At 38.7% G+C, this 17,997-nt stretch overlaps 1 protein-coding gene across 4 annotated transcripts in view; it reads right to left on the reverse strand.

Moving 5' to 3' along the window:
* Nucleotides 1–17,997, reverse strand: part of LOC141413957 (apolipoprotein R-like) — a 42,503-nt gene that overhangs the window by 5,576 nt on the left and 18,930 nt on the right. The window contains exon 1 of one of the 4 annotated variants that reach the window (XR_012439014.1): nucleotides 521–928. The exons of 2 other annotated variants lie outside the window; for them this stretch is intronic. Coding sequence is in view for 1 of the 2 variants with exons in the window: in XM_074048447.1 (XP_073904548.1) it covers nucleotides 648–732 (85 nt within the window). In the remaining variant the exon portion in view is untranslated. Of the gene's footprint in view, nucleotides 1–520; nucleotides 930–17,997 lie in introns of those variants that run through there. One more of the 4 variants, XM_074048447.1, reaches the window with a different exon arrangement.

Genomic DNA, 17,997 nt, shown 5'->3' on the forward strand with positions numbered 1-17,997 from the left:
TAGTGAGGAGTCAAGTCAGTATGGTTCTCCTTCACACAGTGGATGCCCTTCACAACCTGCCTCTGCTAGGAGTGCATGGCACTTGGAAGGACCTTTCCAGATGAATCTCAGCATCTGTGCAGACGAGTCTTTTCCTCAAGAAACATTTGTGATAAAGAAAAGGACGATGGCTCATGAAAACTTGTAAGTGCAGTGCACACGCAGAATCCCCGAGCACCATCCCACCCACCAACCCCAACTCTGCTCTGGTTTTGAGTGTTTTATAGACCATAGGAAAGTTAAAAAAAAAATACTTAAGCAATAAAAATTACCAAACTCCAAAAATAAAATTCTACAATTATGTAACATTTTAAGGTTTATATGTACATACTTTATTCATTTGGATTCTAGTTCATTTTCTCAGAATTTGTGCCAACACTTTTGCTTTACTGATGGTAAAAACTGATAGCAACAAACACAATGCAAGAGAGAATTAACTCATTGTAAAATAAAAGGAGTTTTTAAGCATTTTTGTACTTACATTTATGTGTAAGAAAATGAAGTGTTTGCAATTTATTCTTATTTGTTTATTAGACTACCTTCCTGCATTGATTGTGTCGTCACTCAGGTTTCCTGGCCTCCTGGGCTCTAGTAACTGCCTTACTCACCAAGGAGGATGGATGCCTGCAGGAGAAAGATCAGAACCCCGAGGAGGCACAGAGACAGGGAGCCGCTCCCTGGCACAAGCCTCATGGTATGTGTAGACTGTGCACCAAACAGAGGCTCAAAGGTCACAGATTCCACCTGCAAGTGTCTGGAGGACAGAGAGTGAACTTGCAACAGAGCTAGCCAAAGTGAAGGCCAGCTGTGCACCAGTCAGCAGAAGCTGCACCCTGGGGGAATCAGGTCAAGAGTGAGCTCTGAAGCAGGAAGAGGCTCAGGGGAAGAGGGTGGGATTTGGGTTTCCAGTCAGTCAAGTCAAAGGGCACTTGAACCTTCCATTCTAGTATCAAGCTTCTTTTTTTAAATTTGCTACTTATATTAGCATCCATTAATAGTAAAAAGATGTTTCATAGTGATAATTCCATAGAAGCACACGGTGTACTTTGACCAAGTTCACCCCCTCTATTAAATTCCTTTAGCCTCTGCTCGCTCCTCCTTCCACTGTTTGAATATTTTTCAAACAGCATTTGGTGAATTTCACTACTTGAGTCAAGTTTCTGATGCTAGGAGCATATAACTTTGAGCACTTCTAAGAGTGCTTCCCGTGTAACACTAATCTTCTTACTGCAGGAGTGGGACTTAAAAGAAACATAAATAATTCATTGCTTAGTGACAAAAAAAAAAAAAAAAAAACAAGGTCTTTGCTTCAAAGCTGGACATTCTCTGAAAACAAAATCTTGAGTATGATCCAGCTGAGCCTGAGGTGAATTCAATTGGTGCCTGGACATTATAGCGGAAGAGAAAGCCACTTCTGTGAAACACTTCTTACTTAGGAAAAGCAGTGACTTTTACAAGGATGACATTAAAATCAGAGAACTAAAATGATAGAAAAAAATTAAATTTCCTTCTAGAAGTTCTAAAGCCTAGTGGGGAAAGAAAAATTTGAAAAACTCCAAAGATATAAACAAGCCTGATGAAATTGCTCAGACAATGCTGGGTGGCTGTTCCTTTGTGTTAGTCCTGACCCACAAATCCATCTAATTAATCACATTTTGGTGCCATTCTCATTTGTTAAAAGTGAAGTAGTGGGGCCTAGAGACCTGGAATGTACAGGCTAGAACCCATGGGAGCAGCTGGAAGGGAGCTCCATAAAGAGTAAGACCATAAGAATATCTTCATAGAGTCAATTAGTCAAAAGGTACATCCAGCCTCATGTTAGATCTCTGAACAAAATAGTGAGAGATTAATTAGTTCTTTAAGTGCCTAATTATGTTTCATGGGAAATGATACTGAAGGAAATGTTCATGTTTACTGAGAGAAGATAAGTTGGGGAAAATACCAGCAAATGACCTTCCCACCCAGTTTAGTTGCAACGACTGTAATAGGAATTCAAATTGCAAAGTGCTTAGTTGCCACTTACCAGAAACAACTGGGCAGATTGTGATGCAATATTGATAAAGCCATGGTAGATTTCAACCTTCTGGGACAGAAGAGAAGCAAATAAAGTCATGAGTTCACTTAACTTTAGAGGGTCCAAGACAATCGCTGAACATTGAGAAGAAACAGCCATTATAATATTAGCTAAAACACTATTTTGAATTATTCCTATCTATTAAGCACCTACAGTGTTCTAAGAACTCTCCAATAAATGATTCCATGTAATCATTACCACACCATGACTTATTAAATCTTTTTAAAAAAAGGTTAAGTAACATTTGCTCACAACTTTATAAATTATAAGTGGATAAGCAAGGATCTGAACCAGGTATGTGCTTTTCACTAAAATCTAGCACTTCCTCCAAGGACAAAGGACAAAATCAAGAGCTACTGAACTGATGAATATTAACTTTGATACAATCCATTGATCCTTTCACAAACAGCTGGCTAGGGTTCCTTTTGCTCTGTTGGGGTTGAAATCACAAATAGGCAGGAGCAGCTTCCTCAGTGTTGGCAGCATTCAACTCCTGAGTGCCAGAGGTCATGCTTTCAAACTTCAAAGGCTTATAGCTCTAGGTCCTGAAAACTAGAGACATATGGCCCAACCTTTTAAAGCTAGAGGGTTATTGCTCTAGGTGCTGAGGTCAGACCAAGCCCTGGACCTTACAAAGTCATTGGCTGTATACCTAACAGCTGGTGTTGCAATCCTTTAGCTTTGGGTGCTGGGACCTTCAGCTATTAACCCTTGGCAGTTCTCTGGAGCTCTTTGAGAGAACGGGCTCACTGTCTCAGCTCTTCATAATCTCTTGCCTCCATAGTCTTAGCTCTCTGCTGCCTCTTGTCTCCTCAGTACTTCTCAGTCTTTCATAGTCTCCATGGTCTCTGTTCCCAGCTACTCTTCTGGAACCCTTCAGCCTCCTTCTAGCTGCTGAGTGAGTCAAGGGCTTACAGCCCCAGGAATCCCAGGGACTTACATAGCCTCAGTAGTCATTCTCTTGCTACTTTGTAGCTGCTGCAGCCACCAGGTGCCTGGACCTGGAAGCCAAGGTTTCTGTCTGTTCTGAGTATCTCAGCTCAGTCCACTCTATCTGCAATTAAGATTAGAAGTAGGCAATGAAAGGCTATTCAAGAGAAGCCTTTATTGACCTAATGTTGCAACACTGGGGATTGGGGAGAGAGGAAAGTAGAAGCCTCTTGGACTAATCCAGTGAGAAAAATAGCCTAGAAAAAAGACATAGAACTCTTGTGCTTGCATTGCAATTTCACCAGTCACAGCCTTGTATGTGCATGACTTCCAGTTTCACCAATCACAACACTCACTTATGAAACTATGTGTTGTTAGTTACTTTTGCATTACAATGACAAAGGCCTGGCAGAAACAATGAAAAAGTTGGCTGTAATTTCAGAGGGTTCAGTCCATGGCTGCTTGGCTCCATATTTCTGCACCCGTTGTGAGGTAGAACATCAAGGTAGAAGAAGAAGCTGTTCAGTCCATGATTGCCAGGAAGCAGAGAAACAAGAAGGAACCAGGGACCAGGTATAATCCTCACAGGTACTCCCCTAGTGATCCACATCCTCCAGCTGGGCTCCACCTCCCCAAATTTCCACCACATCTCAAAACAGCATCACCAGCTGGGTTCAAGCATCCAACATACAGTCTGTGGGGGATATTTCATATTCAAACCATAAAATACCATAAGCCTCACACTGCACCAGTCACAGGCTTTTTGCTGAGTAACCGGGGAGGTGCTCCTTCCCATCTTGACAGAGAACAGTTGCAGGGTGAGCAGGATCATCTAAAGTTCACCAAGGCTGAGGCTTGTCTTGCCTGGAGTGGAGTCTTTCAAAGCTGGTGCAAGTTGCCTGGAGAGGCTGTGATTGGAGCAAGGCCTCCTGAAGCTGCGTTAGGGCTTCAGCAACAGCCTGATTGCAGTGATCTTTGCAGCTGGAGTGGATACCCTCAGAGTGACCATGGGATGTCGAAAGCAGCCTTACTGCCATGATGGCTAATTGCCAAAGAACAGGCTGCTTGTTGATAGCTCCCCACTTAAGGCAACTGGGTATAAAAGAAGGATCTGTCAGCTACAAATCAAGGATCCTGGTAACAGTTTAGCTTAGTTAAAGGAAAAAAAATTAAAGGGTACTTACAATAAAGACCTGTCATGGAATTAACATTCTGAACGGTACTTAACAGTGTTGAACCTCTAGTCAAACACCCATGGGAAGAGTTGAGTCCTTCTGGTCTGTCTCAATCCTGTTAAAATCCCCCCTCCTCCCATTTTATTTGTACCCGTGGTTATACTCAAGTTTTTCTAAGTGTTAGTAGGCATTTCCTTTTTGTTGCTGAGTTCTATTCCATAATTATAGATATACCACAGTATTTTTAATGAGGTCCAAAATTTATCAATTTTTTCTTTTAATGGATTTATTTTTGTATTAAGTCTAAAAAATCTTTGCCTACCCTTTCTTGTATCTCAAAAACTTCTTCCTCCCTTCTTCCCTCCCTCCCTCCCTTCTTTCCTTCCTTCCTTCCTTTTTATAAAAGTGTTATAGTTTTATACTTTATAGTCAATTCTTGGATCCCAAAGATTTTCTCTTGTTTTTCTTTTTTTTTTTTAATTTATTTTTAGATTTATATTTCAAATTTAACTACAGGACTCTTTTTGAGTGATTTTTGTATAAAATAATGAGTTCCAGATCTTGAGTTGTCTTGTTCTTCTTCTTCATTCCTATAGATGTATAGTACTATAGCCCTATTTGTCAAAAACAGTACCCTTTCTTCATTGACTTGAATTTGCAACTTCATCAAAAATTACCTAACATATATTGCTTATACTCTCTCTACAACAAAATTAGAAATAAGGGCAAAATAGTTTCTGCTGGATATTGGGGGGGAGAGGGAGGGGGCGGAGTGGGTGGTAAGGGAGGGGGTGGGGGCAGGGGGGGAAGAAATGAACCAAGCCTTGTATGCATATATGAATAGTAAAAGAAAAAGGAAAAAAAAATAACTGGAACATTTTTCAATTAAAAAAAGACAGATAAAAAGAAAAAAAAATTACCTAACATATTTGGGTGTAGATGTGTTTTTACACGTCTAGCATGAAATAGTCATTGAACAGCATTTATGGAGCCATTACTACAAGTCAAGCACTATTGTACAGGGGATACCACATTCCTGAAAGCACAAACCCCCTTATCCATACAGCTATGGTCTAGTGAAGAATACAAATATAAATTAATACATAGCATAAAGTCAGGAAGAGAAGTACCGTGAAAAAATAAGGCAGAGTGAAGTGCTAGAAGGTAAAGTGTGTGATGAGATAGGCAGCACATGTTAGATAACATGGTCAAGATAGGCCTGTTAGGGGCTGGCAGAGTGGCACCAATGGTAAGGAAGCCTGCCTAGCAAGTGTGAGGTCCTGAATTCAAACCCGAGTGCTGCCAAAAAAAAAGAGAAAGGCCTGTCTAACCAAGTGACATTTGATTAAAGACCTAAATTGAGTAAGGGAATAAGCCATGCAAACATCCAGGGAGAAACTTTCTCTGAAGACCAAGCATGATGTCCTGCAAAGGCAAAGGACTGGACAGTTCCACCTGTAGTATAGCTGTGTAAGTTTCTGGTCCTAGCCTCCCAAAGAGAACAGTTATAACCTCTGAACAATAAAGGGAAGAAAATGACAAAAATCCTACCTGAAGGGACCAGAGAGTTGAATGAAAGCAGATTTATTCTAAAGGAGTGACAACCCTTAGAAGAAAGAAATAGCATAAAGAGAGTTCTCTATTTGGTATGCCTTTTAGCTTGAGGGAAGAGTGAAGTGAGGATGGTGTAGGATGGCTAAAATTCTGACAGAAAACCAGTTATCTTTCCAAATAGAAGAAATAGAAAACACCTGGGTAGGAACAGCCACTGGAAAAAGAAAGGAACTTGGGTAATTAACAAGCCCAAGAGAAGGGGAACCCACATTGTGTATCTTAATTCATTTTCTGTTGCTTTAACACAGTAACCTGAGACTGGATAATTTGTAAGAAAAAGAGGTTTATTTAGCTCACAGTTCTGGAGGCTGACATGTCCAAGCTCTAACAGCCATATCTGGTGGTAAGTGTCACAGGTTGTTTCAACTCCTGATGTTAAGTGAAGGGCAAGAAACTGTGGAAGAGGTAAAACACAAGTAGTAAACTTGCTTTATAAGAACCTGTTCTTAGGGCTGGGGGAGTGGCTCAAGTGGTAGAAGGTCTGCCTTATGAGTGAGAAGCCCTGCCTTATGAGTGAGAAGCCCTGGGTTCAAGCCCTGTACCACAGAGCAAAAAACAACTTGTTCTATGGTAACTCATTCAGTCCCAGGAGAGTGAAAACTCACTCTTGTGCAATGGCAAAATGCTATTAATTTTTTAATGAGGGTGGATCCCTCATGACCCAAATACCTCCTCAGTGTCTCCCACTTCTCAAATTGTTATACTGGGACCAGCCTTCAGCTTGAGTTTCAGTGGGGACAAACCACATCTAAACCATGGCACTGTGTGTAAACTGGTCCAAATCTGACTGATCTCTCTATGTAAACCAAACGAACAAACAAACAAAAACCAAGAAAAATGCTACTCTTTGGGGGAATGTAATAGGACTCATTTACAATGTCTAGGCTATAATCCAAAATTACTATATGTATGAAGAACCTAAAAAATTGGAATCATTTTTAAGGGAAAAGAAAATCAATGGAGACAGTCCTCAAAATGATCCAAATGTTGGAATAATCAGAGGGTTTTATTTATTTTCTTAACGTTTTTGCTAGTATATAATAGCTGTACAGGGGATTTCATTGTGTCATTTCCCCCTATGTGTACAATGTACTCCAGTTTGGTTCATCTCCTCCATCATTCTCCCTCTTCCCCCTCTCTCCTAAAATGACTTGGATAGGTTTCAATGTTCTATATTTCATACATGTGTACAAAATGCATCACCATATTCACCCTCCTTTATCCTCTTCATTTACCCTCCCCTTCCCTTTTACGTGCTTCCCTTAACATGACCTGTTTTACATTTCTGTCATCCATTGTTTCAGTGTCTGTTCATCATTCAGTGGGACTAGGTATTTAACCTGTAAACATATTGCATTTTAATCGGCCTAACCCCCTCTATTACTCCTCTTTAACTTCCCCCAATCCTGTATTGTTTTCAGTGCATTTTGTTGTGTCTTGTTCCTATATAGATATGATATATTTCAATATTATTCACTCCCTATCAGTCTCTTCTTTCCCTCCTCCTCTAGCCTTCTCTAGCAGTCCCACTTTGGGAAATAAAATTTGGATTTGGATATGGCTATATCTTCCACACATGAGAGAAATATGCAACCTTTGTCTTTCTGAACCTGGCTTACTTCACTTAACATGATTTACCTATGAACAAAAAAGTTTCATCCTTCTTTATGGCTGAATAATATTCCACTGTGTGTGTGTGTGTGTGTGTATCGCACATAATATATATTTACATATCACATTTCATTTATCCATTCATCATCAGTTGTAGGGCATATGGGCTGTTTCCATAGCTTGGCTTTGTAAATAATGCTAAGATAACGGGATTAATAATCAGACGAGGATTTTAAAGCAGCTATGATAACTATGCTCATTCATGGGCAGGTGAACATGCTTGATGATAAACAGAAAGATAAAAATATCAGTAAAAAATAAACTATAAAAAGCATTAAAAAAACCAGAATTTAAAAAAATGCAATATCTGAAATAAAAATGTCACTGAAAGAGCTTAGCAGCAGAATGGGAATGACAGTCAATGAACTTAAGGATAAATTGATAAAAATTATTCCATGTGAAGAAGAGAGGTAAAATACCTATACTAAAAACAACAAAAAAAAAAAAAAGGAAAAAGAAGACCCTTGGAGTCTTGAGACAATTGGAGTTCCATGAGAAAAAAAGGTTGAGCTTTTGAGAAGTCATAATCTGAAATTTCTCAAACTTGGGGAAAGAGATAAATGATAAATTCAAGTTGTTCATTGAAATTCAAGCAGAATAAATGTAAAGCACACCATGCCTGGGCACATCAAACTGCCGAGCCAAAGGTGGAGGGAAAATCTTAAAACCCACAGCAATAGCACTCACGGAGGATACCTTGAAGAACTGCTGGCTTCTTATCTGAAATAACAGAGGTCTGAAACCATTATATCAACATCTTTATGCACTGAAAGAATTAGCATAAAGAGCCTCCATGAGGCCAGAATGACTACATCTGTGTGAGCAAGGGAAGAATGGCAGAGGATGTTGGGGGGTAAGCAGAGATTCAGTTATCTAGGGCTTTATGGACCCTCAGAAAGACTTTGAAATTTAGTCTGTGAGGTGGAGACTATCCAATAATATTGAGTAGAACAACCACATCAGCTTGCCATGGCTGCTGTGGGAGCAAGAGTGGAAGCCTAAAGACAGAGGCCTAGTGAAGTAATCTAGTTTAGAAGGGATGGTGTCTTAGGGAAGGGTGATAGTGGTGGATGTGATTAGAAATGACAGAATTAGCGTCTGGGCATGGTGGCTCATACTTACAATCCCAGCTACTCAGGAGTCAAGATACGAGAATCGTAATTCAGGGCCAGCCTGGGCAAAAAGTCAGTGCAACTCCATCTCAAAAACCAAACCAGGCATTAGTGGTTCATACTTGTAATCTCAGCTACTCAGGAGGCACAGGTAGGAGGACTGGAGTCTGAGGCTGGCCCTATCTGAAAAACAAACTAAAGCAAAAATGGGCTGGTGGTGTGGCACAAGTGGTAGAGTTCTTGCCTAGCAAGTGAGGCTCTGAGTTCAAACCCTACTACTTTCAAAAAAGAAAAAAGAAATGACAGAATTAAGGATATATTTAGATTCCCCTGACGATTTCTGTCATCATTTCTTTGCATCCACCATTAACCCCTTCCTCCCCCTTTAATCACACTAGACTATGTTTGCTTTACCTGCTTTGCTTAAAAAAAAGAGAAGAAAAATGGAAGTAAAAAAGTTAAAAGACTGATGTCAATCCATTTTGGGTCAAAACAATTGTTGCAATTGGGGTAACATAAAAAGAATAGACTCGTGTTGCAGAAATAATCTCATAATTCTAACACAAACTTTTTTTTCCATTCTCTCAAAAACATTTCAAGGGAAGAAGCAATTGACTTACATCACTGATTAGATGCAGAGTACAAAGGAAAGGGAAGAGGTGAATAAACACATGGTTTCCAATCTTGGAGAGATGAGTACTGCTTGACAAAAAAATAATGCATACGCAGAGACTGAATACAGGATAGACTGTGATGGCCTATTTGTTGGTGGCAAGCAATGTCTCAGTAACTAACCCTGTTCCAGTTCAGCAGTGTTGGGGTGGGCTATGTTAGCCAAGCAGTCTGAGTCATACACCTGTAGCCATTTTGTATATTGATAAGGTACCCTTGGCCCAGGTGGGCAGGCTTAGGGGATAGCATGAGCAACAAGTCTGCAGAACTGCTTCAGGCAAGGATTAGAGAAGAATATTTGAAATTCTAAAATTCTTTTGGGGATCTCACTGGGATAAAATAATCTCATTTATGAGTCATCTGTAAAGATTTTAAAGGTTGAAAACTTGACCTCTACCTAACCTGAAAGATATGACTGATCTCTCTGCCCTGTATCCAGACTTCAATGACTTTCTTCTTCCAGATCTCCGTATCTTTGAGCTAAGCAAATTATTTGATTTACTCAAGCATCTAAACTTCCAGTTGATGAGAATCTCCTCTGAATATTTGTTAATATTATAAATACTACCACAGACAGTGGGTAGATGCAATGACTCTACACCCTACATCTAAGTCTCTGTTAAGAAAAAAGTTGGGACAAAGAAGGCAAAAGATGTGACACTGTGAACGCCAGGTGATCTTGTCAGGCAGAGTCTGAGACAATGATGGCCTTGAGATGTATAATAGGAAGTAGCTCCTATGGGGTGGGGGTGGGAGGTATTAAAACTGTACCCTTAACTCCCAAGGATCAGGTCCTGTGAAATAATATTAGACAAAAGAATAACAACAAAAAAATCTTATATCCTGGAATTGTTTCTCTGCACTAGCTTAAATCAGTGAACCAACAGAGGGAGCCAAAATAACAAAAATGAAACTTCTGGTGGATTCTGGGCCTATTTGTAGTGTTCTAACTAATGACACTACTACTAATGATTTGGGGATATCATTAAGTAAAGGGAAAACCTGGCATTCCCCACAGATCACTAGGGTACAGAAGATCCACTTTCCTATTTAATTCAAACTCAGGGCTTTGCACTTGTTAGGGAAGAGCTCTACCATTTGAGCACATTCCCAGTCCTTTTGTATTTAGTTTGTTTTTCAGATAAGGTCTTATACTTTTGCCCAGGCTAGCCTCACACTGTGATCCTCCTTCCTTCCTCTTCCTCCTGAGTAGCTAGGATTATTGTCATACACCATCATGCCTGGCCCCTATTTACTTTTTATTGGAGCATATTGTAATACAAAAAAAGTGAAATATCTTGTTTAGAGTTAATTGACTTCAACATTGCAACACCAACTAGATGATAAGACAAGCATTACCAGCACCTTCAACACCCTCCTTGTGCCTCCATAAACGGGATTGGCATTCTGGTTTTGAACACTGCACAGTACCTTGGCCTGTTTTAGTACATTACAGAAATAAAACAAAGCAGTACGTACTGGATTGTGCCTGGCATTTTTCACTACACATTTTATGTTATCAAATTCATTCACATGCTCATTCATTCCATTGTTGTGGTATGTTTCATCTTGTGATAAAGCATTATTAATTTATTCCCTCTAGTCATTCTAAGCATTTCGGTAGTTTCTTGTTGGGGTATTGCAAGCAATGGAATTTCAACATTGCAGAATAGATGCATGCATTCCTGAGAAGTAACATTTGGGGTGGTATTGCTAGATAACAAGAGTAGGCACATATTCTGTTCAGGTAATTACTGTAAAACTTTTGCGAGGCAGTTGAGCAAATTTTCCCAGAAGGTTTTAAGAGTGAAAGTTACGATACATTCCTGCTAATGCTTGGTATTTTATTGTTTTAGTCATCCTTCTTAGAATGTAGTGAAATTTCACAGTGGTTTTCATTTTAACTTCCCTGATAACTAATGAGTTTAGCAACTTTTCATATGCCTACACAACAGTTGGATATACTGTTTTTGTAAAGGCTCTTCACGTATTGTCTCCATTCTCTTTGTGGGTGGATTAGGTTTTTTTCTTTTTTGTTTGTAAAAGTTCTTTATGACTGTACATATGTACAGTCAATATTGCTTACCAGATAGTGGTTTCCCTTCTCATTCTTTTTCTGATCTACATTAGTGTACTTAGGCTACCATAACAAAACACCATAGACTGGATGGCTTAAACAATAGAGATTTACTTTTTTATGGATCTGAAAACTAGAAGTCTGAGGTCCAGGTATGGGTAGTCTTGATTTCTTCTGAGGCCTCTTTCTTGACTTGCAGACGGTCACCTTCTTCCTGTGTGGGGTCAACCCAACCCTCTGTACACACACATCTCTGTCTTTTCTTTCTCTCTGTCTTGTCCCTGTCCCTCTTCCTCTCTCTCTGTCAATATGACACTAGTCATATTAGATTAAGATCTCTCTTAAAGATAATATTTTAACAGAAACACCTCTTTGAAGACATTATCTCCAAATATGGCCACATTCTGTGGTACTGTGGGTTAGCACTTCAACATAAGAATTCTGGGAAGGACACAATTCAGCTCATATTAGTGTCTTTTGCTTTGAGGCATAATTGACATTCTAAAACATTTATCACTTAAAAGTGTATAATTTAAAAGGCTGTTTAACTACTACCACTAACTTCAGGTCCTTTAACATCCTGAAAAGAAACCCTACAACATTTAATACTCATTTTCATTCTCCCTTCCTCCCTCCCCTGGAAACCACTGATCTCCTCTCTATCTCTGTGGACTTGCCTATCCTGAACCTTTCATATAGATGGTAATCAAACATATGTGGTCTCTTGTGTCAAGCTTTTTCCCCTTTAGATAATGTGTTCAAGTTTCATCTATGTTATAGCAAATTTCAGCACTTCATTTCTTTTTATGGCCCTTATTTTCCATTGTATGTAGATACATTTGCTTATCCATTCATCAGTTATGTTTTTCCAGTTTGGGGGTGTTAAGAATCTTGCTGCTACAAACATTAATGTACAAGTGCTCCTCTATACATCTGTTTTCAGTTCGCTTGGGTATATATCTAGGAATGAATAAGCTTTTCAGGAACAGCTGAACTATTTTCATAGGAACTGCAACATTTTGCACTCCTGCCAGCAACATATGAGTGTGTCAACTTCTCCACATCCTCCCCAACACTTGTTATTTCACAGTTAAAAAATGCAGTCATCCTAATGAGTGGAAAGTGGTATGTCATTGTGGTTTTGATTTGTGTTTCTCTAGAGAATAATGATTCTGGATATTTTCTTATGTGTACATCTTCTGTGAAGAAACTTAATGGTGTCTTTCAATAAACAAAATAATTTTTTTCACAATGAACAATTTGTATCTTTTTTCTTTATGGAAAATGCTTATTTTGTTGTTCTATATAAGGAATATTTGTCCACTTCAAGCTGAGGGGTGTGGCTCAATTGAAAGAGCACTTGCCTAGCATACTTAAGACCCTCAGTTCAATTCCTAAGACTACAAAAAAAAAAATATTGCCCACTTCAAAATCATGAAGCTATTCTCCTATGTGTGGTATTTTGTTAGCTTTGTTGTTTTACCCTTCACCCTTCACAGACAGATCACTTTGAATTTCTTTTTGGTAAGTGTAAGTTTGGGATCAAGAACAATTTTTCCACATAGCTCTCCAACTGACCCAGGAAATGTGTATTAAAAAAAACCCTTCCACAGTACTGAAGAATCAAAGTTGGCACAAATAAGATTAAATAGAATTAGGTCTATATATCTACATATTTATATACAACATATATTCCTAACATACGAGATATATATTTCTAACGTATTATAATATATATTCCCAATACATTATATTATAATAAATATATATTTATATGTAATAATATATGGATACAAATCTAATGCAATATGTTGTATATTGTATATATATGTTATATATATACATACAGAAATTTTTATTCAGTTGTGTAAACAGTTTGATTCTCCTGGACAATCACCACACTGTCTTAGTTACTATAGTCTTATAATTGGTCTTGAGATCTAATAGTATTAATATTCCAGCTCAGTTCTATTTCAAGATTTTCTTGACTACAAACATATAAGTAGTTCAAACTTCTTGCTGTCCAGTCATGCAACAGAGAAATTTACCACTAAAGGAGCCTCACTTCTACATACAGTTAATCAGTATTTCCACATATAGTATCAATGTTTCCACCAATGCAGGGAATGACCTGGTCATTAATATTCTCAAAAGCAGAAAATATGACACTTTGTATCCATGAAGAAAGAATAGGATATTACTTAAGAGAAGCACATATAGGACAGAAGCAAATTATTAGCAATTTCAATATGGTAGAATACAATTTAAACTTCAATCAAAGTCTTAGAATGCAAAATCAAGTGGAGCACAAAGAACTCTACTGCTCTTTGGGCAGTGGACTAAGGTTGGACTCCTACTGGGGAAATCTTAAATGCAAAAGATATGCTGTCTGGTGGCTCTGATAGTTGAGAGCCAATGAACGGTCTCAGCTTCTTCGACAGTGCGCTATACTCCTTACATTATGGAGGACAAAGAATAGGTGAGTACCGCCAGTGGACTAGAAATGAGCTGTATGAGAACAGTCATTGTGGAGTTGTGGTCAGGCCTGTCTGAAAGGGCCACCCAAGTTGGGAGAAAGGCCTCAGAAAACAACAACAAACAAACACAAAAATGAAACAATAAGGCAAGAACAAAAAGCAAAAAAACTTCTACGAGTTACCAGTCATCTAGAAAACAGGAAAGAGTAGTAATCAACCAAAATCAAAGAGGGGTTTGACCACATCCAAGGATCCTCAGTGTGGATAAAAGACACCTCTTCCCCACCCCCACCACACACATAAAGAATATTCATTGGTCAGGCCCCGGTGGCTTGTGCCTGTAATCTCTGCTACTTAGGAGGTAGAGATCAGGAGGATCATGGTTCCAAGTCAGCACAGGTAAACAGTCCATGAGACCCTATCTCGAAAATACCCATCACAGAAAAAGAGCTGGTAGAGTGACTTGAGGTGAAAGCCCTGAGTTCAAGCCCCAGTACCGCCAAAAAAAAAAAAAAAAGACTATTCATAAGGAGAAGTGCAAATTTTAAACACTCATGAGGCCCAGAGTCAGCTCGCGTTCAGCAAGTTTTCCCTACCTTTTCCCTTCCTAAATCTTCATCTCTTGGGGGTTCAGAAAACATAGTAATAGTCCTTCCAAGCAAATGCTTTAGTAGTGAAAAACAGAAATTCACCTGTATATTCATCTGCAGCTTCCACCTAGTCCTTCCTGAACCTCAGATTAAGCATCTTCACAGAAATATTTGTAAAGGCTTTTAATTTTTTATCAATAAATGAATATATGTGGAGAGCTGTTTTAGTTTTTTTGGGGAGAGTAATACTAAGGCAGATACTTACAATGTACTTAAGATAAGCCTTAGCCATATCAATGAAATGCATCAGTTACACAAATTCCAGAAGTCAGGACAGGGAAGAGTTTTATAGAAGGTGATGAAAGAACAGAAGGCTGGAGTATCAAAGAAAGACCTTGCATAGAAAGTTGGAGATACATCTTCAAGGATGGGTAATAACTGAGTAGTTGATAAAATGGGAAAAGTGGACTAACTATAAGAAGATAAGCACCTGAAGGTTGTTTTTCTAGAAGAGGGAGGTGAGATCAGAAAGGGAGATTTAGGTTGACAGAGTTTAAATGTCCTTTCAGGGGTTGAGATTGAAAGCAACTGAAAGACTAGTTGAAGAGTTTGATAAGGCCTTCCTCTACTACCCCAGAATAAAAGGGAGGGGAACCCAGAGATGAAGTTGGCCTCTTTGCCATGTACTGACTCTGCTACCTGCATTAACATATCCCTCAATAATATTCATGGTTCTGCCATGAAGAATCATCTTCCAAATACAGATGCTTCCTTAAACTGTGGTTTCTCCCTGACCATTCTCAGTGATGAAGAAATCAAGACTTCCCTCCTTCCTATCATCTGCCAACTTGCAGAAGAGCATTCAGCTAGTATTTAAACCATCAAAGCCTCCATTTTGACTCCATGATAGCTGCTCTAGGAAACATGTTTATACATATTTTTAATTTGTTATAAAAATTAATTCAGATCAGAAACAAGTTAGCTATTGATGGAAAAAATTTCACTTTACTAACAGAACATTTCCATTTAAGTAATATTTAACAATAATTAATTTCCATAGTGACAACTCTTCAACCAGTTCTGGGAAGTCCTCTTAGACTCACGCATTTCTTACTCATTAATAAAAATTTCCCTTCATTTAAATAACAATACTTCACAGTTAAATAATGCCTTATAATTACAAAAGTGCCCCTTGTCGTTACTCTAGAGAACTTACTCAGTATTTGTGGTAACAGAACATTTTTGCTTTTATGGATGGAAGTTTTCTAATTAATTTATAATGACAATTATAGACAGTATAGCTAACCTAAGAGGAAAATGAATGTGTTTTAAGCATTTAGGAGCAATCACTTAAATAAAAGAAATTAATTTAAAATAAAAAGTTATTCTTTTCTAAAGCAGTCCCACAAAGGTTTTTTTCATATCGATATATGTTATTGTGGGCATAATGATAGCCTGTATCTAAATTAGAACCATTTCCTTTGCATTTAAAAATTCCCCCCTCCCCTTTTATAGGGTGCTGGGATTTAAACCAGGACTTCACATTTGCTAGACAAGTGCTGTAGTGCTTGAGCCACACCCCCAGACCTTTTTGGTTTAATTATCTTTCAGGCATAGCCTTGTATTTTTGGCCCAAGGCCAACTTGCACCATGATTGTCTCCCTTACACCTCAAATAGCCAGGATGATAGGTGTATACTACCAGGCTCAGCTTTTCTTTGTTGAGGTGGGATCTCACTAATTTTTCCCTGGGTTGGCCTTTAACCACAATCCTTCCTTTCTCTGATTCCCAAGTAGCTGGGATTACTGGCATGAGCCACCATGCCTGACCATTTAAAAACTCTTCCTTTGTATTAATAACAGCTCATTGGACCCTGTCAAAAATCTTCTGAATTATCATACCACCATATGACTATATTTTATTAATTCTTCATTGGGAATTTTTCTCCATACCTTGGAGAAACTATATTCTTTTCTCCACACAAGCTTGAAGGGCACAGGTTTAGAGATAAAAGAGACACCATTCTAGAAAATACTCTGCAGTTTCAGGGACATGGTGCAGAATCTCAAGGTGCCATACTGGCACTCAGCATTCTCAGACACCTTGAGCCATGATGAAAGACAGTTCTCTAAGCAAAAGCTGAAATGGTGCTCAGGCTTGGAAAGGTCCCTAAAATGTGTCACTGAAGGAGAAGGGCAAAGAGAATATCTTAAATACCAAGTGCTGAGCACAGCTCTGACAGGAGCAAGCTTCTTTTTTTTTTTTCTTTTATTCATATGTGCATACAATATTTGGGTCATTTCTCTCCCCTACCCCCCTCTACCCCCTCCCTACCAGGCAGAAACTATTTTGCCCTTATCTCTAATTTTGTTGAAGAGAGAGTGTAAGCAATAATAGGAAGGACCAAGGGTTTTTGCTAGTTGAGATAAGGATAGCTATACAGGGAGTTGACTCGCACTGATTTTCTGTGCATGTGTGTTACCTTCTAGGTTAAATCTTTTTGATCTAACCTTTTCTCTAGTTCCTGGTCCCCTTCTCCTATTGACCTCTGTCACTTTAAAGTATCTGCATTAGTTTCTTTGCATTGAGGGCAACAAATGCCATCTAGTTTTTTGGGTGTCTTACCTATCCCCATACCTCCCTTGTGTGCTCTTGCTTTATCATGTGCTCAAAGTCCAATCCCTTGTTGTGTTTACCCTTGATCTAATGTCTGCATATGAGGGAGAACATACGATTTTTGGTCTTTTGGTCCAGGCTAACCTCGCTCAGAATGATGTTAGGAGCAAGCTTCTGTGGCTCCTTCTTGTAGAGAAAAGACTGGAACTTTGCGCAAGAGCCCTCTGGGATGTATGTATTTACTCTTATAACGCCAAGACTTCATTACTGCTCAGGTGAGGCAATGATGAGTTGCTTTTTGGGTACATACATTATTCTTCTCCAAGTAGACAAGAACAAAAGGGAAAAGGTCTACAGCTGCTGATGCACAAATATGTGGTGGGTTCTAAAGGAATTAGAACTCACAGCATGAGAGAAAGCCTAAGCTGAGAATAGCAAAAGAATAGATGAATGGATTTTTTAAAAATCTACAGTTAAATTTCTTTTCTAGACAGCCTAGCCAGAACAGAGCAATACAAATCTAAGTGTGAAAATTTTGAAGGATCTGGTCCAAACAATCTCTATTCTTAGAGTATTTTAGTGGGAACTTCTTTTGCCTAATTTCTGAGTTTTCTGATCTACCAAAGATGCAAAATGATCCCCTAACTGATACCACTACAATCTGGGAACTATTCTAGTCCATTTTTATAACACAGAAAAAAAAAGTGCCAAAACCTAAATGGCTTAAGAAGATGAATTTAGAAGAAGTGAAAATTTATTATGACTTTCAGAATATCTAAATAACACTCGATCAAGTTGAAGCCCAGGGTTTTGTTGAAAGGCACACTTCTCCATAGATAGTTAACTCCAACACACTAAGTTTCCCCTTAACCATCTAGAAATGCTTAGCTATTCATCCAGACCATTTCCTAAATTTAGTCACCTAAAACAAGAGAACTGAAACTATCAAT

The sequence above is a fragment of the Castor canadensis genome, chromosome 11 (genome assembly GCF_047511655.1).
Source record: "Castor canadensis chromosome 11, mCasCan1.hap1v2, whole genome shotgun sequence".
Taxonomy (NCBI): domain Eukaryota; kingdom Metazoa; phylum Chordata; class Mammalia; order Rodentia; family Castoridae; genus Castor; species Castor canadensis.